This window comes from Lagopus leucura, unplaced genomic scaffold, assembly GCF_019238085.1.
Source record: "Lagopus leucura isolate 7727_CA_CO unplaced genomic scaffold, USGS_WTPT01 Super-Scaffold_810, whole genome shotgun sequence".
In the NCBI taxonomy this organism is placed as follows: Eukaryota; Metazoa; Chordata; class Aves; order Galliformes; family Phasianidae; genus Lagopus; species Lagopus leucura.
This window is the reverse complement of record NW_024962261.1, coordinates 7,052,040-7,076,810: the sequence shown is the minus strand read 5'-3', so window position 1 is coordinate 7,076,810 and position 24,771 is coordinate 7,052,040. Positions and strand designations below refer to the sequence as shown.

At 38.7% G+C, this 24,771-nt stretch overlaps 1 protein-coding gene across 6 annotated transcripts in view; it reads left to right on the top strand.

Annotated features, from left to right (window-relative positions):
• Positions 1–24,771, top strand: part of FAM172A (family with sequence similarity 172 member A) — a 257,802-nt gene that overhangs the window by 136,318 nt on the left and 96,713 nt on the right. For all 6 annotated transcript variants that reach the window (XM_042866181.1, XM_042866178.1, XM_042866179.1 and 3 more), the window contains one exon: positions 22,360–22,479. In XM_042866181.1, coding sequence (XP_042722115.1) covers positions 22,360–22,479 — 120 coding nt within the window. The remainder of the gene's footprint in view (positions 1–22,359; positions 22,480–24,771) is intronic.

Genomic DNA, 24,771 nt, shown 5'->3' with positions numbered 1-24,771 from the left:
AGAGGATATCAAAGAGGCAGAAAAGGAAGAAGAATTAATACCTTTTATCAGACCAGCTGATGGGATCAGATTTTCTGGGCAAGAGGATAAGCCCTTCCTTGGCCTGTCTGCTAGGAATATTCCCCCACAAAGATTAACTCTTTTAATAAAGACAATTCTTGTGGCAAATTTTATTTTTGCTATAGCACAGTCTATAACAGTGCTGTTTGTACTAGAAGCATATGAATGAAATCAAGTTAATTTTGGATGTAACTTTTTGTAAATAATTTTTTTCCCTTTTCCTGTGAGAAGTTAAATAGAACATGATCGTGTGCAACTAATTAATTTGTTTTGCTAAAAATGTATCTATCAGGATAACCCATGCCAACATTCAGGAGCAAGTGGTGCAAAGTGGGTTTATTAACACAGGGCTGATGCGCAGTGATGCTGGCGGGCAACACAAGCTGGCGGACATGAGCAGGCTGCGTGCCATCGCTGCATGTTCCTTGGTTAGACCAACACACATGGCAGAAGGCCAACAGCCCAATGGTTCACACCAGCTTTCAGAGCAGCAGATTTTGTGTGGAGATCAGGCCCTGTTCTGAGTTCGGCCTGCAGGCAGCTGTGTGGCCTGGCCCATGGCCGTCACCTCTGCCTGCCCTGCCGCCTGGCAAGGGTCTCATCCAAACCCTATGTGACTCCATTAGTGTGCTGCTGAACCCAAGCTAATAAGCCCTTTATTCCACCAGGGGAGACAAGATGACAAGCACTAGGCAGACAGCTCCCAAGGGCCAGGGGACATGCTCAAGCACCGGAAAAGTCTCTGGCTGGGAATCAGGCCTCCCACCTCCAGAGTTTTGCCCACTCTTTACAGTGCAAAGCTTTTTTTTTTTTTTTTTCCCTTCTTATAACTTTCAGAGTTGCTTTACCTATAGCTGAAGCACCGCATGGTTTTAGTTTTTTAGTTTGCTCATATTTGCCTTTTAAAACCTATTATTCCCTTCAGTGTTTGGGAAATTTACAGAATCATCATCTTGGCAATGGAAGGCTTATGAGAGCTGCTTAAAAATTACTGCAGTTTTACTGTTCTTTGCAACACATACTACTTAAAAGCAAAAAGATTGCAGTTAGGTGCTGGGACATAAATATCTTGTGACATTTTAGATGCCCAGGGGTCTCTGCTACACCTGTGGAGGTCTGGCAGCTGTGCTGCAGTTCCTTACTGCAGGCCTGCCCAGCCCAGCCTGAGGCCAAATGAAAACCTTAACCCACCAGATTTCACTGAGCACCAACACTTAGACCTCTAAGACTTAGATCCCTAAAGGTTCTGATAGCTTGGAACTCCAATAATAATTACTGTAAAACAGGAAAGAAATGTTCATAAAACATTTCATTCTGTAGATATTACAGTGAACTGACATCTCACTAAAGTATATGCAGTTTAAACTTTAGTAGTTTCTACAAAGGCTGTTTAGTTTGTGCAGTTATATTCGGTATTTCTAAAAATCCTGAGACTGTGAGGACTTCTTACAGTACGTTTTGCATCTACCAGTCCTAGAAGGTTATACTTGCCTTTTTTCCTGAAGCAAGAAAGAAATCAGAAAAGCAGATAATCAGTGAGGGAAGATTTTGCATCTCTTCAAGAGCCCCACTGGCTCTTCATTCTGCTATACCCTCTCTTTGTTCTGCATCTCAGAAGTATGGTTTAATCAAAGAAAAGGAATAAATCGGGGCTATCTTGCTTTCTTGTCTTTCAAACATTCATTACATGCTGCCGACAAAATGCGTATTGTTAGACTGGGCTCCTAGAATGTGAGGCAAGCCACATGAGTTTTCGAAAAAAAGAATCAGCTTGCATCTCTCCTTGCATCTCTCCAGCTGTGCCGTGCTCCTGTTGTTCTAAAAAAGATCGTTGTGCACAGGTCAACCAAGTCGTCCTTCCTTTCAGTCAGGATTCAGGCTTAGTAAACCTAGACAGTTAGCAAGCTAATCACAGAGAATACTAGATCAGCAGAAACCAGAGCAACTTGTTGAAGGCAAAGGTGAATGAAATATTCAAACTTCTTAAACTCAGATAGTGCCTGCCTTTGATTGTAGAGTGATTGCAGTTAAGGACTGAAAAGACCTCACAGGTCTTCTAGTCAAATCCTCCTGCCAGTGCAGATTGTTCTCTGTGAGTATCCTTTATCCTTTATCCAACAAAGATTTAATTTTTTTTTAACTGATATCCAAAACAAGAGGATAATATCCTCTAACTTACTGTATGTATTGCACATTTTGGTACTAGATTTCTATGTTTGGGAGGTCAAATGGTAGCACACCTTTTGGTATGCAAAATTTTGAGATTCTTCACGTGCTTTTTTCCATAATGTGCAGCAAGCCATAGAAGTCTTCAAATACAGAGAGATCACAGAAATTAATTTCTCTGAGATAAACATATATAGTTGTCTTAAGAGGAGTGGTGCTGTTGAAAAAAAGGCAGGATCCCCTTTTTGAAACCATCTCAAAATGTTTACAGGTTTTGGATAGGGCGTACCATGATACACAGAAATCAGGAAAACAGTGGAGTCCTAGGAAACAAATGTCAGCGGACAGGAGACTGGGGCACAGGATACAGTATGTTCAAGGATGTTATTTCCACATCATTTGCCACAGAAAACAAAGTGAAAATTCAGGAAAAAAATATAGGAAAAAAAAATCCAGGTTTTGTAACTTAGATTATTCTGGTAGTTCCTCTGAAGTCTGCTTGGCTGCCTCAGCAGTGACCACTGCCAAAGGGGCTGGAAGTAGGGGAAGAAGCACTGGTATGAAGCATGTAGAAAAAGCTGCCTAGAAAAGGTATCAGTTCCTGACCTGCAATTCATAGGTTGCTGGCAGTTCAGAGCAGTATGAAGTATTATCACCTCGTCACTCATTATATTTCAAAATCATTATTAGCAAAAGATTTTATTATCTAATGTCCTTCCTTTTTGCGAATCTACATCTTGTGTGATGTTATTTCAAATTATTTGCCTCTTGAGAACAAAGCTGATCTTTTTAATCAGTTTGTTGTCATCACTGTAGAGGAAAAGAAACAACCTTGTTGTGAGCTCTGAGAGAACAGAGTCACGACCTCAGTTCTTTCTGGGCGGTAGTGAACTCCACAGTTTATCGCTCCTCCATAAGAACTACTTTTATACTAACTTCAGAGTTGCTAACATTGTTTTCACAGTGTCCAGGCAGATGAATTTGCTAAGGTAGTATGTTTTATGGCATGCACAACCCTGACCTTATCTAAATTTTGAAGAATCTTTCATTCCTCTTTCAGCTGGATCTTTGTTTTATCTTTTTCTTCGTGACTAGAAGGGGATGCTAAACTGATCAAAAATGCTTTTTGTCTTTTGTGCTTGGTGGTGTCAGTAGCAGGCTTTCTTTCTGAGCTGTCTGAATGCTGTTCAGCCACACTGTTCTACACTTTGTAATTTACCAGTTGTTTCTCACTCTTTTTCTCTGTGTTTTTGATTCGTACCTGCAAGACTAAATTTGTCAGTATACAATGAGTTACATTTTCCTTATAATCAAATAATATTTGAACTTTAGTTAGTCTTCCCAATAGATGGCACTGCTAGGAACCAAACTACTGAATAACTTAAAATTTAATTTGCATTTTTACTAAGAATTATATCAATTTATGAGCTTTTAGTTCTTCTGGGCTATAGGGTACCACTAAAACAATTTGTGAGCTTCTGGTTTGGTACTTCTAGCACAAGTGTAGAGTGAGAAGAATATCCATCTCATATTGAGTATGTTGTTCAGAAAAAGAGGGCATCCCTTCAGTAGTACTTTCGACAAACATAAGCATGCCTCCTATATTAAAAGTAAACTGTATGAGTACTCATCATTCTGACATGGGGCTTGCCCACTGAGATAGACTGGACTCCAGCTCACTATCACAGCATGCTGAAACAATTTGCCATTGAGAAGTTTCTGCACCTCTTAAAAAAAATAATAATGAAAGTTCTGCCCTCTGTTCTAATTGAATTAGAGAATGAATGGAAGAGCTGCTGTCTCCTGAAAGACTTCTTTTACCCCATACACTTTGTCTAGTATCACTTAAATTTTAATCATTCACTATAGCACCAATGCAGAATGAAGCATTTCCCCTAACAAGCGCACACAAGCATGTGCACAGAGATGCTAAATAAAGGTTTACCTAACCTGGGCAAGTATTTGCATGTTCAGCATCCTTCCAACTCTGAAGGAAATGGGCTCAGTGATAGTTTGTAAGCACAGAATATATAAGTCTTGAAGGTTTCCTTTTATGAAAAGTGAAGATTTAATCACTGCATCCAGTCATACAGTACAACAAGAAATTCAGAAAGTAGTTAATTCAGACAATATGCTCAGTACTTCCTAAGAATCTGCAACATGTTTGTTCTTTGCAAACTAGTGTTTCATTCCAGGATGGTTTCTCATTCCTATCTTCTATATTTTTTCCACCTGCTGTGTAACTGAATAATCTGATTTCCTGGATCTTGCAAGTTCAGAGCATGTCCTACAGTAGTGGGCAATTGACCTCAACACTAAATTGTGTTGCAGCTCCTCTATTCCTAACCTCATAGAACATGCACATTATGAACACAAATCTTCAGGGATCTGTTTTGCTGAGGAATTTGAAGTTAGTGAATTAAGTAGCAAAGAAATTTAGACCATGTATGTTGTTTTGAAAGATTTCTAGGTTCTGAATTAAGTTTGTGGGCTTACTCCATGATAAGTCAGCGCCCTTATGCATTCCACCCTGAAGTACATGTCTCCTGACCTTTGGGTACTGCACTTTCTTTCCTGGAGGGTCTTTTCTGTTCATTGAAAAATGAGCAAACACATTCAATGACAGAATCATGTTTTTCATCATGTGTCCTTTGCATTGGCTGCCAAAAAAAATGGTAAGCTTATGTTTAATGGCTGTTTCTTAATTTCATATCCTTTAACATTGAAGTTATTGGCCATGTATGAAATCCTCCTTTTTGAGATATGTCAAGTTTTCAGATGCTCTTGCTGTTTAAAGGCCTACTTTCTTTGTGTGAAGTGAACAAATGAATTATTGCTCTCACAGATCTTAAAATAACAGAATTTGATCACAGTGCCTGCTTGTCCTAAATATCTTTCTGTTACTGCTGAATGTCTGTTCATTATGTTCTTTTACTGTTTCTTCTCTCTCTCTGTTCTGAAATACCAGCTGCAGCTAACTGGCAGAGTTTGGCTGAGACTTAAGTAAAGTTTTATGCTGATATTCCCTAGACACCATTATCACACAGGTGTGGCAGTTCACATAATGTTATTACTCCGTTAGAATTCTGGTGAATAACCACAGCATGGCATTCTAATGGCGTTCTGAAATAGCGTCTATTTCTACTGAAAGATAAAGTGACAAGGCAAAATTGAGGTCTGCTAGAATCAGCAAACAAGAACTGCAGTTGCAAAAGATGACCAGTGCCTCAATTCTGATGGGAGTTATGAGAGTATCCAAAATTCAGAGTGATGAAATTGTAATATGAAAATATCGTAAACAAGTTCACATCATCTGCAATAGTCCTCTCCATCGAGTGCATTCAAAGGCACTGTCCCAAATACACATAGTTCAAATTCTGAAGAGCTTCTATGACACTGGCACAACACAGCTCACTTTTTTTTTCCCTTGATTGAAACTGTCAGGCCCAGTGCTTGTGAACAGTCCTGAATGACACTGCTTTGAGCAAGGCACTGGACTGCAGGACCTCCAGGCGTCCTTTCTAGCTAACATGATTCAATGGTTCTACATGACCAAGTTCCACTCCAACCCTTGAGGCAGTATTTAAGCTGTGCATCGACTCTGTGGTTGTTGTTGAAGAGAGGTCAATTTACCTCAGAACATGTGGCAGTACTGGCATTGCACTTGGTCATCCATTTATAAAGAGCAGGTTTAGGTGGCTGAAACCATGAAGCCTTCTGAGCTATTAGCGTGGTTGATGCCATGTAATCTTTCATAAGTACTGCTATGTAAACGTACCCTGGGAGCAACAGTGATGTTATTCTGCATTTTTAACACAGGTGTGTTGAGGAGAACAAGATTACTTCATGGATCAAGAAATTCTACAAGCCATATCCTTACAGAACAGTACAGAAGTATCAGTTTTTTCACAGGTGTTTTCCAGATGTTGCTAGCATGCCCAACTTTGAATAATGGGAAGGATAAATGTACTGTCTATGCCCTTCCTGCTCCTTCTCTTTTGTTATTTCTTCAGCAAAAAGAGTTTTGTCTACATTATTAAACTGAGTCTGCAAACTTTTGTTTTAAACTACAAAGCAGTTTTTAAGTTTGGGGAACAGGAAAAATTCTCTGTGACATTCAAATTGATTATTTGCCAAGTGTGTGTTCTGAAAAGGATAGGCATGGCAGAATTTAAAAGCCTGCAGTGTTATTAAAGTATTAGTGAACAGCATTTTAATTAAGCCTGTGCACAACCACTTTTTAGAACTCATAAGATTTTGTCTACACTACATTTCAAAGTGAAACCTGAATCTGTATCTCAGCTGCAAGCCAATGCATTAATTGCAAGTTGCCTTGAAACCCTATGACAGGCCTCCAGTTCCTATTCATCTTCAATCTTACACCCATGCCCATACAGTATTACTAATTTGTTAAGATACTCCTGTCCAGAGAGTTTTAAATGAACACTGATCATAAGAAGAAGTCTGCTCAGACACATGTTACCAGCTCCAAAACTTTTCCATGCTGCTTAGCGGAGAGACGATTTGGGGTATTCTGGCATCTTGCTGGGATATTGGGCATTGTAAATGCGATCACAGTTTGGTCAATTTCCAAGACGTCTGGTACCTGGCAACTGTTGATTCTTACTGCTTATTGTCAGCTTTATACACAAACAAGATTTAAGATTTAAAATATGTTAGTATAAAAAACATTTTTACTAACAGAGATAAACTGCAAAAATAGCAAAATACATTACACATTGATTGCTAAATGTTGTTCAACTATTGTTAACCATAGGAGCTCTCAGAGCTCTTCCAAAATCTCAGTTAAGCAGCAGATCTGGTTAATTAGCTCCTACAAGACATCCAGAGCCAGAAACAACCTACCCAGGGCGTTCCCTGGGTTGCAGCTTTCTCAGTGTCTTTGTTACAGATTGCGCCTGCAGCCACTCTGATCCTCCCTTCTGCACACCCTGCTCCCTCTGTCCTGCAGGGCGGCGTTAATCTGTCATCTCTTTTCCCATTTTTCTGCACCTCATCCCTTCTGACCAAACATTCAGACATTACATGGCAATCTGGGAATTATGTTATTTTCTTGCAGCCTTTCACTGAAGGTCTAGATTAACATTTCTATCCTAACTATTACATTGTGGGTTTTGCCCTAGCTTTAAAGGACATGGTGTTCCTTTATAGATTATGTCACGAGAAGTATTAATTGAGAGAACACTTTTCAAGATTTCGCTTTGATCTCTAGGCTTCACATACTTTTACGTATCTGTTTAAACACACCAAAGATCTGAATTTTGTGTTTAAACGAGGGGAACCCTTTGGGGCTCTTCCAGAGAAACACTGTGCCCTACTGCCTTCTCTGGGGGAAACGACCTTGTTTGTGTATGTTAGTTAAGACTTGAAATATTTCCTGTTACATAACATTAATATCCACACAAAAGATTTAAATGTATAGCAAACTGAAGTGTAGAACTGTGGATAAAAACTACATCTTTTGCCAGTCACCTTTTTCCTCCCAAACACTGAGAGGTAAGAAACCTCCCAGAAGAATGACCAAAGATATTAAGCAGAAGGAGATGCACAATCAGTAGTGCTTGTATCTTTTTCTGATAAATTTTTCTCTGTTTGCATCACCGTCAATGGGAGTGAACTGGCTTTTTTCAAAGTCTCTGATAATGGAATAATATGTTAAAGCCTGAAAAACAACTGACCTGGGATTTAATGTTTGATAAATAAATACAAGGTTCTTGTGATGTAATGTTTTATGGCAAAATCACGTAAATATTGGCAGTAAATACCAGAAGACTAATCTAAAAACTGACAACATGTAAGCATCATGATATAGAGAAGTTTAACAAAAAGAACGTAAAGGCTTGGATCGTTTCAATTAAAGTGTAGTAAGGTCCAAACCTCCAAAGTAAGTAATTATTTGAGTATAAGTTGCAGATGTTGAGTACTCTTAATCCTGATTTTAAAGCACATCAAACAAATGGTGTTAGCGAATAAGGGATTAAAATGGCATCAGGCACAATTTTTAACAGTAACAAAAGCTTGATTGGGGTTTTTTTGAGGTTTTTTTTTATTCCATCCACCACTGTATACATCATAAGCAACATACTCTATAAGATATTATTTCAAGATCTTCATTTATTTCTGAAATTTCTACACCACTATCGTTCAGTGTGTAGTCTCAGTAAGACCCCCAATGTTTGGCTTGTGCTGCCTGAGTTAGAAGATTGCTCCCAATTTTCCAGTTAGGTCAACCAAAAAAATTAAGATATGATAGAGGGTCAGTGAAAGAAATTCATATCAAAACAACTGCTCACCATGTCATTATGACAACCTGCTGTAACAAATGTGCTTCTGTTTTAACTTATGACAATTAATTGCTAAAAGTAATTTAATCTGACAGTGGCAAGATGTTGAAAGACTCGTGAAGATGTCATAAAAGCGACCTTTCTGCCCATGTGCAACCAAAAGCCATTTTTAACAAGGAGCCTCAAAAACAGTACAACTTCTTTTGTACTTTGTTAATTAGTTATTGATTTGAAACAATGCTCTGCCAAATATTGTCAGATTAGCTAGACGCCAGCAAGGTCACAGTGTGACAGTCTAGTCCTGATAATCTTATAGTATATAAGAATTCTTTTTTCTCTGAACCTTTTGTTCTGATATCCTGAGAATTACATTTCCTGGCTTTAGCATTTGTGCTAATTTAAAATACAGCCAAGCTGTCTGTTGTGTAGTTAGATGTTTTGAGTTGCTAAAAGATGACACTGCTTTAGAAGAAAAATTTGTAGTGATCTACTGTCTAATAATCTAAATCATCCATGATGTGCTGCTGCTGCAGTACCAAAACCTTCACTGACATGACAGAAGAGTGTACTTTAATAATTGTTGGTACGAGGATGGTGCAAGTTCAAGTCAGAGGTAAAATAAGCAAGTCTGTTGGTACACCAGGATGAAAGATTATTTCCTGGTATACCTCGGTGCCACATAAAAATGATGGAAGTGGGCCTAAGCAGTAAAACTGAGAAGCAGAATTAAGGCTTGGATAACTCAACATTCAACTTTTTACAGTTCTGGGTCAGAAGATTATTGAAACAAAAACCAATAGAAAACATGAATCTGAATCTGGGATTGTGTTTGTCATTCATGTGGATAATTATTTTATACACTAATGACAGTTACTTCAAATACAGTTAATTATAGTAGGCTAACACTGCATATTAAGGCACTTCAGCAAGTCTTTACAACTGTGCAATAAGTAAATAGCGTATCACTTTACTTAAAGCACTGAGCACTTTCTTCCTTTTATTAGAAAAAAATCAAATAGCTTTGAGGCTGTTAAATCTTCTTTCACTTAAAGAACCACTTCTGACTGTTTGTAATAAATAGAGACAAGAATATCAAAAAGAAAAGTACAGAATGAAGCTGTTCTATTTTGTTTAACACACACAAACTCTGTTGCAGAGATTTTACAGCCTATCTTTGTTCTCAAACCAAAACTGTTAATGAAAACACGAAGTTGTTGTTTTACTTAAATGTGTTGAAGTTTGTTAGATTCATTGTTTCCGGTGGTGAGCAAAATCTGCATTTTTCTTGGCCAAAACTCTGTTTTTCTTGCAATGGCATGGTTAAAAAATGTCTGTTTCTCATTACAACATATAAACAGATTGAAAGAATGGGAAAGTAAAATACTCTTTGAGTACTTTAGGAAACAGAAAAAGAACACTTCTGTATGACTTCCATTCAGAGTTTTTGAATGGAAGTTTTTTTAATGCTTCAAAATAAATAGTTTTAATGTTAAGAAAAATTCAGGTATTCGTTTAAACTAGGAAATCTTTTTGTGTGTATTTTACTGAGGCAATTCTTTTTTGTAGAAGCATTGTATTCATTTTTAATTTGCTTTTTTGCTACAATCTATTAATTGTCAGAAATATGGCTGGTAGAGAAGACAGCTGTGAATATATAACCTGATGATCTGTTTTAGAAGAGTTCTTTTGTTCACATAATTCAATCACATAAAAGACCATCCTTGGCAATCGTTTTGTTACGTGAGACAAAAATATGTTGTGGGCAGAATCTCAATTCGCAAAGTTAAATAGAAGTGGGGGGAAAAAGATGGGTGTGAGGAGATAATAGATGTAAAAAAGGAAAACAATGCATGTAAAACGCAGGGCTGTGTACAAGCAGTATTGTACTGAAATGCGCTGCCCCAGTCTTCTGGTATTTTCACCAATTGCAGTCTCATTCGCCTAACTGCTGTAATAGTCCTTTAAATTAAACAGGATATGTACGTCCACATGCTCAGAGCCATGGCACAGGAGCTGTTGTGCGAGCTGTGCAGGTATTTGTCAGCCGCTTCCAGACGAAGGTGCAGACGGGGCTGGTCTGTTACACCTCCGGTCTGACAGCTTCCCCGTGCACAGTGTTCAGGCTATTTGCCAGCACAAAAGATGCTGTTTCAAACGCTCAGTTCCATTGCTTAAAACCCTGTAAAAATCTGAAATTCAGTCAGAGCGAAAAGGGAAATTATTATTAGTTATTTTTTCTCAAATCAAACTTCCTTTGATTCATTTCCCTCCTTCCTCCTATTCTCTTCTCTTGCACCTCTTTCCTCTCCATGAGTCAGCAATGTTCTTGTCCTCAGACTAAAAAAGAAAGTTTTCATGTTTGTGTCTGCATTCTTGTCTTAATGATAAAATAATTGGCTTAGATGACTCCTAAAATGTCTATCAGTTTGGAAACGGTATAAAGAAGCTGCAGATATTTAGGGACAAGATCAGGTTTGAAGGAAGGCTTTTAGCTGTTTACTCCCCAGCCCACCAGAGAGAACTGCCCATTAAAAAAAAAAAAAATTAAAAAAAAAAACAGTTATGCAGTTATGGTTTTGTGCAGCTCCCAGTGATGCTCCCAAGGACGCTTCTGTAAGAAAACAACTCTCTGAACGTATCCTGGAGATGGCAATCCAGAGCCACTGAGAACCTGATTTTGTCTGATTTTTCTTCTTTTCTCTCTCCTGCACTTTACCAGAAGACAGTTGGGTGGTGATGACAGTACATGCCAGACTCCAGCAGAAGTAATAACAGGGAAATCCAAATTGGAACAACAGGCTGACAAAGCTGTCTTACAGTGGTTGACAAGCAGATACTTTAACCAGGGAGATGTTGCTGTAATAACGTTTGCGACTTAATTAATTTAGCCTGAGATACTTTATAAACAGTAATCCCCTTCGAGTTGTAAAGTTGAGGGGGGAGTGGGTTGGAGGAAGAATTTTCCATCCCTTGAATTTTGTAACAAAAGTCTGAGGAGATGGAAAGTGTGCTCAAAAACAAATGGAACACAACAGTTTTACAGCAGAAAACACTGAGTACAAAGAGACCAAGTCTGTGTGGTGTGGAGCCACTGCAGATTTCTCCAGGTGAGCAGCATTTGCAGCTCCATTCGCAGGCACCGCCCTCCTACTGTGGGGTGCAGGCCAATCCCCAGCCCCAGTCAACGGGGCTCTCATGGGCCTTGCATGGCGCTGCATGGGCTGCGCAGTGACTGCACAGTGCATTGTGAGCAGCCTCCAAGCTTCACGCTTGGTCGCTGATAGAGATTTGAGTGCTGGCCTGCTTCTGTGTGGCCTGTCATGTGCTACTGTGTCACCACAGAGCGTGGCCATCTCTCTGAGGAGGAGTTGCCAGAGGCGCTCCCCGGCCTGCCTGCAGAGAACCCTCTATATCTCTTTGTAGCAGGCTCCTCTCTGCTTCTTTCTACACCGATTTTCAGCCAAACTTGCTGTGTTTGATGTTCTGTTTACATGCAAATCAGTGTCATTTCACCTGCAGCAGGGTCTTCTGAAAACTCGTATACATTCTGGTTACACTTGTGAGGCCTTGACATGGCAGCACCCTGCCGGCCTCCTGTGAAGGTTGAGGCGTTGCAGGGTCAGCAATGCACTGCTGCGGCTGAGACCACAGCACTGGAGTGAAGAACAGCTGTGGGCTCTGCTGATTTCAGTCTGTGACTTCACACCACTGTCTGTATATTGAAATGTTATAAATTGAGGGCTGGAGGCATGTGCTGTGGCTAAAAGGTAGAAAGAGAGATGTGATGCCCAAGGTCAGTTTGTTCCTCACAGGTGGTACAAGAGCTCTGCGAAGGGGAGGAGAGAGGAGTTTTGGTTTTGTTTTGTTTCAATTTAGAAATGGCTCCCAGTTTTTTGTCATGAGTTATATTAGCTAGATGTGTAGCTGTAGAAAGCTCTTCTCTACCTTGGAGCTGGCTGCTTTGCTCTTCTGTGCAATAAAGATGGATATAAAGAGGAAAAGTAGCTCCCTCCTACTGCCTGGGGCAGAGGTTAGGATCTACACTCCCTTCATTCTCACATATATATATATACACATATATATATATAGCTCTGAATTTTACTTCCTGGCCACCATCACCAGGGGAAGCCCAGATTATGTCTGAAGTGGGAAAAGTGGGACACAGTCTGAAGTCGTCTTGGATTGTAATTGCAGTGGGAGCTGGGGAGAACATGGGCCCAGGGGAGGAACAAAAACACAAAATGCAAAAAATAAGTTAACTGCTGATGCGGGCAATGGCTGGAGCTAAAATTTAGTTTCTGCTCAGCCAGCCCATTCCTGACTGACAGGAAGATGTAAGCACTGCAGGAGCACAGACTGTCACATGTAGACTCCAAGACACATGAGGCTGGGACACATGCATGCCAGCTTCCCTGCTTGAAGTAAAACACTACTGTTCACTGCAACTGTTGAGGGTGTTACGCTGACAGCAGAGTGAATCTTGGCATTTTCCTAGGAAACAAAAGACACATCTGGGGTATAATCTGCAATTCATCCAGTTTCTACCAGTGGACTCTGCAGCCTCTGGAAATCTAAGCAGTCATCTGTTTTCACCCCTCCTGCTATGTATCTCTTTGCTTTGAAAGATTTTTGGGAGGTTGTCTCTATAAATGTATAGCTCATTGTTAAAATAATCTTGCTTTCCCTTCCTCTCAGAACCAATGGATTTGCCGTTTACCTGATGCCTTTCCCAGATGCCTTTCTGAATTGGAAATACCTGGCTAGGCCTTGTCAGTCTGAAATAGATAAAACTTGTCATTTTGAACTGAGAACAGAACCTAATCTTAAGTCTTGAGTTGTAGCAAAGTGTGTGTATTACTCTTTCCTCTTAGTCTGGCTTCTGAACCCCTTTTGTTCATGGCAACAATTTAGATATGTTCTTACTCTGCCAAATACATTTTTGTTTTACATCTTTTATTTGGCTATTAGATATGCCAGACATTAGATGCTTCATGTAGTATGTACTCATTTACTGGGTCTGTCAAGACTGTCTGCTTTGCTGATAAATTGTCTTGAGTTTTGGGGGTGGGACTATACTATAACTTAATACAAAGTGGATTCGACTGCAGTCCATAAGACTTCTAGTCTTCCTTTCTGTGGCTGACTGTATGCACATAATAGCTTTATTATTAAGGCTTCATAAGCAATATTGGGAACACTTCCATCACTAGCTCACTTCACAAAGAAAATAGGCGCGAGAAATTACACAGAATCACCTCAAGATCTGAGAATAAGACTGAGATCTGTAATAAGAAAAATTCAACCGTAAGTCACTTTGCCGTATTGCTTTCAGAAGGTATGTACCAAATAATAACCTTGGCTATGCTATTTATGTCTACAGTTCCATATCTGACCTGACTGAACTAGTGTGATACCTGGTATCTACTTTCTCAAAAGCAGCCACTGCCTCCTGCCAGACTATATATCTTGCTCCCTTCTTAGAAGTTGTCCTTAAAAGATAATATAGTCTTTTTATTTCCCCAGTTATTCCTATGAGATAAGCAGAGGAGGCTTGTGTTTTTGTATCCAAAGGCTCTTGGTTTAATCCCTGCTAAGGTCATAAGGAAAAACACAATGTGACTGTTTCTGAATGCATATGAACGCAGTTGTTGAATAAAATAACTCCTTTCACCAGTAAAGCATTTGTATCATATTTTGTGGAACCTTTACAAATATAACGTTCTGTGTTTCCTTAAAACTTCACCAGATTTTGGTAGCCATGAACACAGTCTGCCACCTACATAACTGATAAGTCGTGCTGGATTTTATTATTTTAATGTGGAAAGTGTGAAAATAAAACCTCCCTGGCCATTTCTTTCTCTCATGCAGTCTTCCTTCTGCTCAGGATGCAGCAACTTCCTTGCCCCAGTGTTCCATTTTTATTATTGTTTCTTCCAAATTCCGCTATTAGCACGTGCTAACCTGAATTGTAGACGCGTATTGTTGTACTAAAGATTTGTTACAAACTTGCCTCCACCATTGCCTCTGCTCCTGGCTCCTTCTCTCCCAGTCGCCTCTGCTTTGCTACTGAGACTATCCTGATATTGTCACCTTCATCTCCTGTCTGCTGCAGCCTGCCATTCCGTAAGTAATTAATATAATGTCCACTTTTATCCTCAAATCAGGCATCTCATAGGAAGCACTTCTGAAATACCTGTGTAAGAATTCTTTCAACTTTGTGACTAAAAAGGTAGAAAAGAATTTTTAGCAGGTAGGGCATACTGGAATTCCTTCAGGGGTCAGTTTTTTTTTTAATGACCTGAAATAGACCCTTTACAGTAGTCTTCTCTGCAGACAGTCTTGCAGGAGAACAATGAGATCTTCCACTTTTTTCTTGCTTTTGGTTTCTGTTTTTTTCCCTACATTTGTCTTCTCCATAGCTGCTGTTTCTGGGGAACAAATCATGTGCTGGCTGGGTTTTTGGTTCCAGATTTCTTGCCCTTCAAGTCTCTTTTCCAGCACTGATCCTTTCACAGAATCGTAGAATCACCAAGGTTGGAAGAGACCTCCAAGATCATCCAGTCCAACTGTCCACCTACTACCAATATCTCCCCACTAAACCATGTTCTTTATTACAACATTTAAACATTTCTTGAACACCTCCAGCGACAGTGACTCTACCACCTCCCTGGGCATCCCATTTCAGTGCCTGATCGCTTTTTCAGAGAAGAAATTTTTCCTGCTACCTAACCTAAACCTCCCCTGGTGCAACTTGAGGCCATTCCCCCTAGTCCTATTGCTGGTTACACAGGAGAAAAGTCCAACCCCCAACTCACCACAACCTCCTTTCAGGGACATGTAGAGAGCTATAATGACCTCCACTGAGCCTCCTGCAGCTGAACAATCCTAGTTCCCTCAGCCAAGAAGGGAACTGTTAGAGTAGGGCTGCAGCAAAACAGGTGATGGTGCAGTAGAACATCAGGACTGTGAGGGAGAATGTGAAGACAGGAAGAAGCAGATATTCTTAGTCGAGCCTAACATGTATAGTTATGGATTATTACTGAGTTCTTTAAAGGACTTAAGCATTGTTTTTAACTCGGTTAGTATTAAAGCAAATGGCAGTGTTCCTCCTGACTTAACTGGGTACCTGATTAGACTAGAACTACAAAAATTGTATCTGGACAGTAAAGTGAGCTAGGATCCTTCCTATTAATTTCTCTTCAATATTTGCCATCTTTGCATTGTGCATGCATATACATACAGATGTCTGTATGTGTGTATACACATTTACATGTGCATATATATTCAAGGGCTGCTCCAAAAGCAGTGCATTGCATTTTATTATGTTGGTCCTTGATGTCACAGGCAGATGTTGGTGGTACGGCAGTAGAGGTGGAACCTTCCCACCAGTATCCCATTACATGTTGTTGCTGTGTGACAGATGGCAGCAGAGGGGCAGTCTGACAGAATGGCATCTGACATGGAAGTGTGGATGAAGCAAAGGTGTGTCACTGAATTCTTCCATGCAGAAAAAAATGGAACCCACTGACATTCATCAGTGCCTTATGAAAGTTTCTGGAGACCAAACAGTGGGTGAGAGCAGAGTGAGGTGGTGGGTGGTGCGTTTCAGCCTTGGCAACAGCAACAGATTGCTACGTGTGGCATACAGGCTCTTGTTCATCACTGGTGAAAATGCATAGCTAATGGTGATGACAGCGTTGAAAAATAGTGTTCTGCAGCTGAGTATTTGCTCTATCAAGTGGTGATTTTGTGCTCTTTGTATCTGTTGTAGTTCCATGGAAATAAAATGGAGGCATTACTTTCAGAGCAAGCTATATATATATATATGGTTTTGTAAGTTTTAATTTCTAATCAAAGAATGTTTGCAGTGACATCCATATAACTTTTCTGGGATCCACTGTCTAAGAACACTGCAAAATTGATGCTGTTGTGAGTCTGGTTATGATAATGAAGAATTGTTTACCAGCAGGGAACATGCTATATTTCTTAGCTGTTCATTTCAGAGCTACAAACGTATGATTTTCTTTTAAGAGAACAGAGTCTTCTTTTACAGAAAATTGGTCTTTCATTGTACAAAAAATATCAGTGTTAGCCAGTCACCACTGAAAACACATTTCATACTGTATGGTTTCAGTGACAAACTGCTACTTTTCTGGGCTATATTTTTATATGGTTATGTTTACATTATATGTAATTTTTATTTCGGTGATTTTCAGAAGTGTGGAGTGCATGCTAAAGTTTCTCTGCCCAAAGTCTCATCAGAGCAGCAAGAGCTGTGTACAGTTACAAAAGTCCTGCTTGTAGGGAATGATCAATTGCACAAGATCTGGAAACAGGAAATCTGAGCTTTCCTCTTATCTATGCTTGAAACCTAGTGTGCAGTTCTGTTCTCCCATATTTAACATATGTACCATACTTGTTTACAGTAGCTCATCTAGAAGGATTTGTTTTGCTATGATAATTGGTAATTATAGAAGCCACCTTCAAGTAAATTGTCGAAAAGCTATTCAGTTGTATGGCATATTTCCCTATGCGTACGCATTTCCCTTTCTACTTATTGAAAAAAATGTGATTCCAAATCGTTAGTTTAAAAAAACAATGACTTTTCAGAGAGCTGTTGCCTGAGATTAGAACAAATTTGATTTTCATGATTCAATTTTTTGGAGTTGAGATGAATCTGAAGTGGAGGAAGGGATCCGAGCTGTCTTACCTTAATAAAGTAAATAGTGTTTCAGGCCCTTAAGCTCCTGCCCCATTTGCAACTTTCCAGCAACAGGTTATTTAAAAGAGGAAAAAAAAAAAAAGAAAAAAAAAGAACTGTAAATTTTGGCATTGAAACAGGAAATATGTGAACCTGTCACAGTAAGCAGTCTCAAAGGCCAAGCTGCTTTGCAGGAGCTAATTAACCTTAGGAAATAATTACCCAAATATGCAAATGTTGTTTAGATAATTCCATGTGTTATCAACTCAGGTAGTCCATCATAACTGCAAACCTTGCAATGTCTAGGTGTTAGAATCTGGCATAGTTGATAAGGCTTGGGTTGCTGCATCACTTCAGCTTGGTATTTAACAATTAATGACTGTGATATTATATTAGTAAATTCAACCTGTTTTTGAAAGCAACATAACATAACACTGTATTCACTGTATGCACAGTGCTTATCAGGTACTCCTAATGGCTCTAGCCATTAAAATGTTATATACCTTTCAACTCAGCGCTAGCAATATTGGGAAAAATGACAACCCGAAATATGCGTTCTCTCTCTCTGCTTCTTTGCACAATGAATTGCGAGAGAATTTACCCACAAGCATTTGTTTTGTTTCACAGCTCCTAACTATTACAGGGAGAATTTTAAAGGTGCAAGTCTGTTTTTTGCCAAGCAAACCTCTTTTTGAAATGAGATTAGGAGCAGGATGGTATAAAAGAGTGTTTCTGTTGGCATTTTGTAAGCTCCAAGACAAAATAGGAATGAGTTACTGAACAGAAACAAGAGACAGCCAGCCAAAAAAGAACACAAAGGTAACAAAGAAAAGCCTCAGAAGACAAGAAGCCCAAAGCAGAGAGTATTTATATGCGGACTAAAGGGCAGGGCTCTTCCACTGCCCTTCACCAGCAAACCATCGTTGGCAGTTCTGTATACAGGGCAAGGGAGGAATGGGGGAATGCCAGCATGCCCAGGTCCCTGAGAGCCAGCCCAGCTGTGCAGGTCGGCGCAGCCCAGGGCTCTGCTCACCCTGCCAGAGCTCCAGGGAGCACAGCTTCCTCTCTGCCTCCATCTGATGCTTCAGGCAGCTTGCGGCTATGGAAGAGGTTCTGGCCCTGGGATATTAAATGGCTTCGTATAGATGAGGAACATTAATTTATTAATCAGTGTCATATTATTTTTGTAGACTGTGCTAGTAAACTATTTGATTAAACTTTTGATATTAAAATGAAAAGCTCCATATTAGCCATTTGTGATCATTTTTTGAGTGATAGCTATTTGGTTTAAGAAGTGAAGACTTTTCTATACATAGTTAATAGACAGTGTTTAAAAATACTGCGAAAATTAAAAAGGCCTTTTATCACTAGAAAAAGGCATCTGTTCTTAAGGAAGTGTTTGTGAATACTCATTTCTACCACATGAAACAAATTTTTACTCTATTTGCAAAGGCTTGATGATCATTTCTCATTGAAAAGGAATATATCCATGTGGTAAGCACATCTTTTTAAGTAATCTGATCATTAACTGGACCAGGACTATGTGGCTACTTGCATTCTGTATTATTTTTATGGGCACCATATTACAGCTAGTTTCAGAAACATATTCCTCCTCTAGCCTTCAAGAATAGGAATAAATATAATGTAAGCAATCTGAAATACCTTGGCAATACTTCTCTTAAGTGATTTTAACTCCTTTTATCTCTGAGGTAATTTTCAGTGGATTCTGCTGTGTGCATGTGTGACAGGTGTTCAATATCTAATAGTCTCCATAGTGTTGGTAGTCACCAGTAGTAAATGAGGTATACTCATTCTAATCTTAGCAGTAAAAGGGATTGAAATATAATAGTTATTAAGAAAAAGACATGGACATCTTTTCATTTATTAGTGAATTAAAGGGTAAATCTTATCTGATAATATTCCATTTAAAATGGAGCCACGTAAGATTTTTCATGATGTGCAAAGCTTATGCCTCCCATGTTCCATTCACCACTGAGCAAGCCCAGGTGCAGGAGCAGAATCACAGCATCAGAACTGCAGCAGCCTGACAGCTGTGTGTTTTAAGGTTACTTTGCACTGGTTATGTATCACACAGAGGCCTTTTTCTAACAAGGTTCTTAATATTTTTTACTTTTATATCTTCTTGTATATATCTGGGGTGTTGAAGACCCTCAGCCGTGACGCTGAGCAGAGCTCCAAAAAATCAAACTAGTTATTTAGACATAGAATTACTGGTTGCAGATAACTGACTTCTAGCAGCTGGAAATCCAAGTTCAGCTCTCCTAGCGCTTTTCCACCTCAATCTGTTTTACAAATGAGAATGCATTAAGCCTCATCAGCCTTTTGAGTCACATAATATGATTTCTTCATTTCTTTTGTACAATCATATAGACAATTATGCAAAGCACGGCCAAGAGACCCTAAGTTTATGAAATCATTTAAGGTGGTATATAAGTGCATTGTATTTAGCTGCAATGAAAAGAAGGAAAGCAACAGCTGCCTGAAACTATCACCTCCATATTGAAACTGCAGTATTCAGCATCATAATTTAACCGAGGCCAGGCAGATATATTTAATCCTCAGGTCCTAATGGATAGAAAGCAATTCAGTATCCTAAGGAGACTTGCAGTACCCCACAGTCTGCTGTGCCCACTTACATGGCCAGATGTTTCTTGTATGGACATGGCACTGGTTTATTCTCCACCCAACTTGTTTAAAGTAGTGGCTTGCTATGAGGAAAAAAAAAAAAAAAAAGCAGATGCCATGAAGAAAGGGCTTTACTTTTAAACATATACTGCTCCTCCAAACTCCATCTTTCACATATTTCTGCCCCTTACCATGTGGCAGAGTGAGTATAGCAGTACAGCTTATCCTGCCTTTTTTTTTTTTCTACCAGTAACAAAGGAGTGTGTAGTTACAGTCTATAAGTAACTAATTCCAGTTCATTTCTTTTTGTTTTTATAAAGTTCTTTGTACTCGACTGTGAAGCCGTGCAGTTAATGATCTGGTTTACTTGACCACTGGTTATGCTTTAATTGATGCAAGTTTTTCAGGCTGAGTTTTAGAATCCTTTAGAAGCTTCTTGCTGCTGTCTTAGTCTTGTGGAAATCCTGAAATGGTGTGCTTCTCCTGATGGCAGCACAGAGAATAATAATTACAGAATGTATGAAAACACAAAGTTAACCACAAATAGCCTTATATTTTACTTAGAGTATTAAACCACGGTTTTATACCCACACAAAAATTCCTGTTACAGGAATTCATTGTAACATTATTATTAAAAAAAAAAAACAAATATGTTTCGCAAATTTACTTAAAGTAAAAAAATTCTAGTTTAAACTGGTCATTTAGAAATTCTCCCTATGTTCTAATGTGCCTTTTCCTTATGTATCATATTTAGAATATATCCCTTTTCCTTAAGAAACATATGAGGTTTTCTTTGGCTTTATCTTACTAACTAGCCTGCTAATCATATCTTCCATATGAAATTTCTTTTAAAAAACGTACTTCATGAAAGGAGGGGTCTTTACTTCCTTCTTCTATCTTTACAATCAAATTTCAAACTTTGGTTGAAAGAAAATAAGCCTTTTCTTGTGTTGAGGTGGCTTGTGGTAGTTAACACAAATTTATTTGAAACTCTGTTATAGTCAAGTGAAGAATCTGTCCAGAATTAAATTGAATATCTTTACTGCTTTTTGGCAAATATGATTGTAAAGTTGTAATCTCTTCAAACTTAGGAAAAAAAATTAAGCACATGACTCTTTGTAACACTTTTGGTCCAGCTCGATGAGTATTTGTAACTATCTCATTCTTATTTAGGATAGTAAACTAGGCATGAAAATAGAAGTAAAAGCCTACATCCACCAAGTTATTTAGTTGTCTGTCTTCTCACTCATGTTCGACAACCGTAAGAGATTTAAATTTCCAAAATTGTATTTTAGAATGAGACTATGACTTCAGCGTTCTTTATAAAGTTACAGTTGTTCATACAGTGTAATTATCACTTTAATTCCAGTGGCTTTTGCTCGTTTGTACTCTATTTTCCCCAAGGAAATGGGGCTTATATGATCTGTCAGTGTCTTCTAGTGATATGAAGGCACTGGTGGAGAAGAGCAAAGGGATGCAAATATTAGGAAATTACATGACCTTCACTGAGCAGCTCTTCCTGGCATAAAAGCTCTGGAGCTGGAAAATGTCTGTAATGTTGTGCTGCAGAGGTGTGAAATCCTGGTGGGAGGCAGGAAGTAACTGAGCATCAAACTCATGCCACCTGAGACTAGACAAATTTGAAGTGATGCCACAGACAGCCTGATAAAGAAGTAAAATACAGAGGACTGAAGGGCTTTCTGATCGTCTCAAAGGTAGAGATAGCACTGCACATCCCCACATGTTTGAGGACAGTGCACTAACATCAGTGTGAATGATTACAGTGCTTTCAGTGGCTCTCTGACTGACATCCATTAGTTATTATTCAATAACAAAAAACAGTCCTCCAACTACCAGAAACTCTGACATAGTGGCTAATACGTAAGCAGTCAAAACGTGGTTTATCTGCCCTCTATCTCATAGTCTACATTTCAAAACAAATAAAAACAGCATTTCAAAGAGTAGTTGCAAATACCCTAGTTGTTACTCTTTGGCAAATTTCCACTGGAGCATAATACGAAAAAATTCTAAAGTCTGAAATCATATTTATCTTGTTCATACTCGTTTTTATTTGTTTTATCAGACTAAGAGTTAACTACTTTAAACAAACCATCAGTGAGCAAATATTTGACAAAGAGTTGTCAAAAGAATGAAAACCAGAGCAGTGGCTCATAATTTCTTTGAATGCCTCTGTTTAGCTGAATTGCCATCGTGGTATTTAGACAAAATTTTGCAGATGCATAATTTTCGTTGTATTTATTAAAATAAGTAACAATAAAACAACAGTTTTACTGCATTTAAATTGCAATCTTAGATTTCTTTTATTTGGACAAATGAATCTGCTCATTTTTGACACAAGAGTATTATTAGCTTGAATTTTGTTTTAACAATACATTTTAGTGTATGGGAGAACATGTTACTTTTAGACAGAATTGCCAGTTGCTAACAGGTAATTGTTGCAAATGTGATTTTTTTCTGCAGGATAATGGATCTCCAGAAGAACATGCAATTTATGTTTGGGACCATTTTATTTCCCAGTCAGCAGCAGAGAACGTGTTTTTTGTTGCTCACAGTTATGGAGGACTTGCATTTGTAGAGTTGGTAAGTATGCCTTTTTCATTGCCTTCTTTCCTGAGGTCTTCCACAGATTTTCAAAGTTCTTTGTTATTATCTTCTTCAAACAGCAGTTTAGGAACAGTTTGACCAGTGTTCACATACAGGTCTATGAGGTTTTCTTTGAATCTGGAAGATCACTGCATAGACCTCTGTTACTGAGTTAGACAGTAGGTTCCATGTATCCACTAATCTGAAAAACTGTGGAAAAATAAAGCTCACTGAATCCTTCTTTTTCAGATTCTGTAGTAAAGGTAGGACTCAGCAAGTTTCTGGTCTGTGGTTAGAGAGGCTGGAGGTCAAGACTGGGAATAAATAACAATTTAATGCTAAGTCATAATTAATAGATGCACATTCTTCTATGTAGCTGAATGTGAAGAGAGATTTGGAGGTTTACATGATTTTGCAGTTTTTCCACAAATGAGTTCAGAATCTGGTGGAAAGACTTTCTTCAGTTTAGTTAGCTCTGGATAAACCCTGCTGTGACTTAAGCTGGGGAGAATTCTGGCCAGTCTAAAGCTTTCCCACCCTTGATTTTAGGACTGCTGAAGATCCATCTTTTTCGTCAGTTTTTTTGGTCTAATCTCTACAAGGCAAATTTCTTCACCTTGTCTAAAACAGAAAGAATTCACCTGGTCAATTTATCGTGCGTGTATAAAATAATGTAGGTGTGGTCATTAAATTGTAAAATACTGATGTAATCAGGAGATGCTTTACTGAAGAAAACTTTAAAAAGAAAAGCCCTGTTTTTGCGCTCAAGAAGTGTGTTAGTTTTATAGAAACAGAAATTAGCTGATATATATGTAAAACTTCTATCTACAAAATATTCAGAGAATCATAGAATGGGTTGTGTTGGAAGGAACCTTTATATAGGTAGGGGCACCTCCCATGAGACCAGGTTGCTCAAAGCCCCATCCAGCGTGGCCTTGAATGCTTCTAGGGAGGTGTGTAAGAATGCAGATAGGTAATACTTCAGTTAGTTTAAGAATTTTAGATTTTTATTAACTCTTTCCATTTGTTCAGATTAAGGCCGCTTTGATTTTTTCTGTGTTTCCTGAAAAATATTTTTAAAACTAAAGAGTATAATGTGTATAGATTTGAAACTTGAGAACAGCTCTGCTGATCATTTTCCACAGGTATTTTATTACCATGTTAGTAAGTTCTCTCAAAAATAAATTTTAAGAGACCAGATTAGTAAAGATGATTAACTCCTTCACTGACCATAACTCCGGGCAACAGTTTTTTAAGCTGGCTGTGTTGTGCATGGTTGATGCTCCTCAGACACATGCAGAGCAGGAAGAATCTGTTCTGCTATCTTCTCTTTCATAAGCTGTGATTTTAAGCTGACGTGTGTTTCAACCTAGGTTATTCTGATGTGCCTTATCTTTCGAAAATGAAATGTTAGCAGAATTTTTTTAGACTTTGTGAAGCCATGTTGTGTAGGTGCCTGGACACCTACAGATACATACAGTTAACACAAGGCAGAAATAAAAAATGAGACCCTTCTCACCATTTCCCAAACAAAGCACTTATTTGAAGGAGGCTTGGAGAGCTAGCAGGCAGAGTTTTTCCATCACATTTCAGTCAATGGCTTGAGGTGGCATGGGTAACAGATGACCAACGTGTCATTCCCATTTTGCCTGTTTCTCTTGTCACACTGGTGGATATTTCTTCACTTTTGTTCTACTTTAATATGAAGCACGCAGATGTTTCAGAACAAGACTTGACTTCTGACCTTGGGGCTTCCAGGGTCAGGGTGCTCAGGGCCTGTGAAATTATCACAAGCTGAGCTAAAGTTTTTATCCATCACAGGAAGTAACCAGTAAGTAAGAAGTTAAAAAGGATCTTTGTCAGAGAGACAAGATGGTCTCAGTAAGGGTCAGCTTCTGTAGTCTGCTGTCTCTGCAGGAGATACATGCCTGAGAGGAAGAATATAATATATAACCATTGGCACATCACATATCTGTCATGCAAAACTGGACCTGAGAAGTATATTTAATGTACCCCAATTGTTTTAGAAAAAAAAAAAAAAAAAAATCAAAGGATATTAACACCTGGCTCTGGTAGAAGTAGTTTGAAGTCAGTCTTCCACTGAAAGGAGTTTAATAAAATAATATATACGCTTAAGCAGAGGTGAGGTATAAGTGAAAAAAATCTTGAACTATTTTTTCACAGTGTTAATTTGTGGGATTTTATTTTGTTATGCTCTCCTTTCTCTTCAACTTTATATCCATATGAGCTTTTGCAATTACAAAAGAAAGAAAGAAAGAAAGAGAGAGA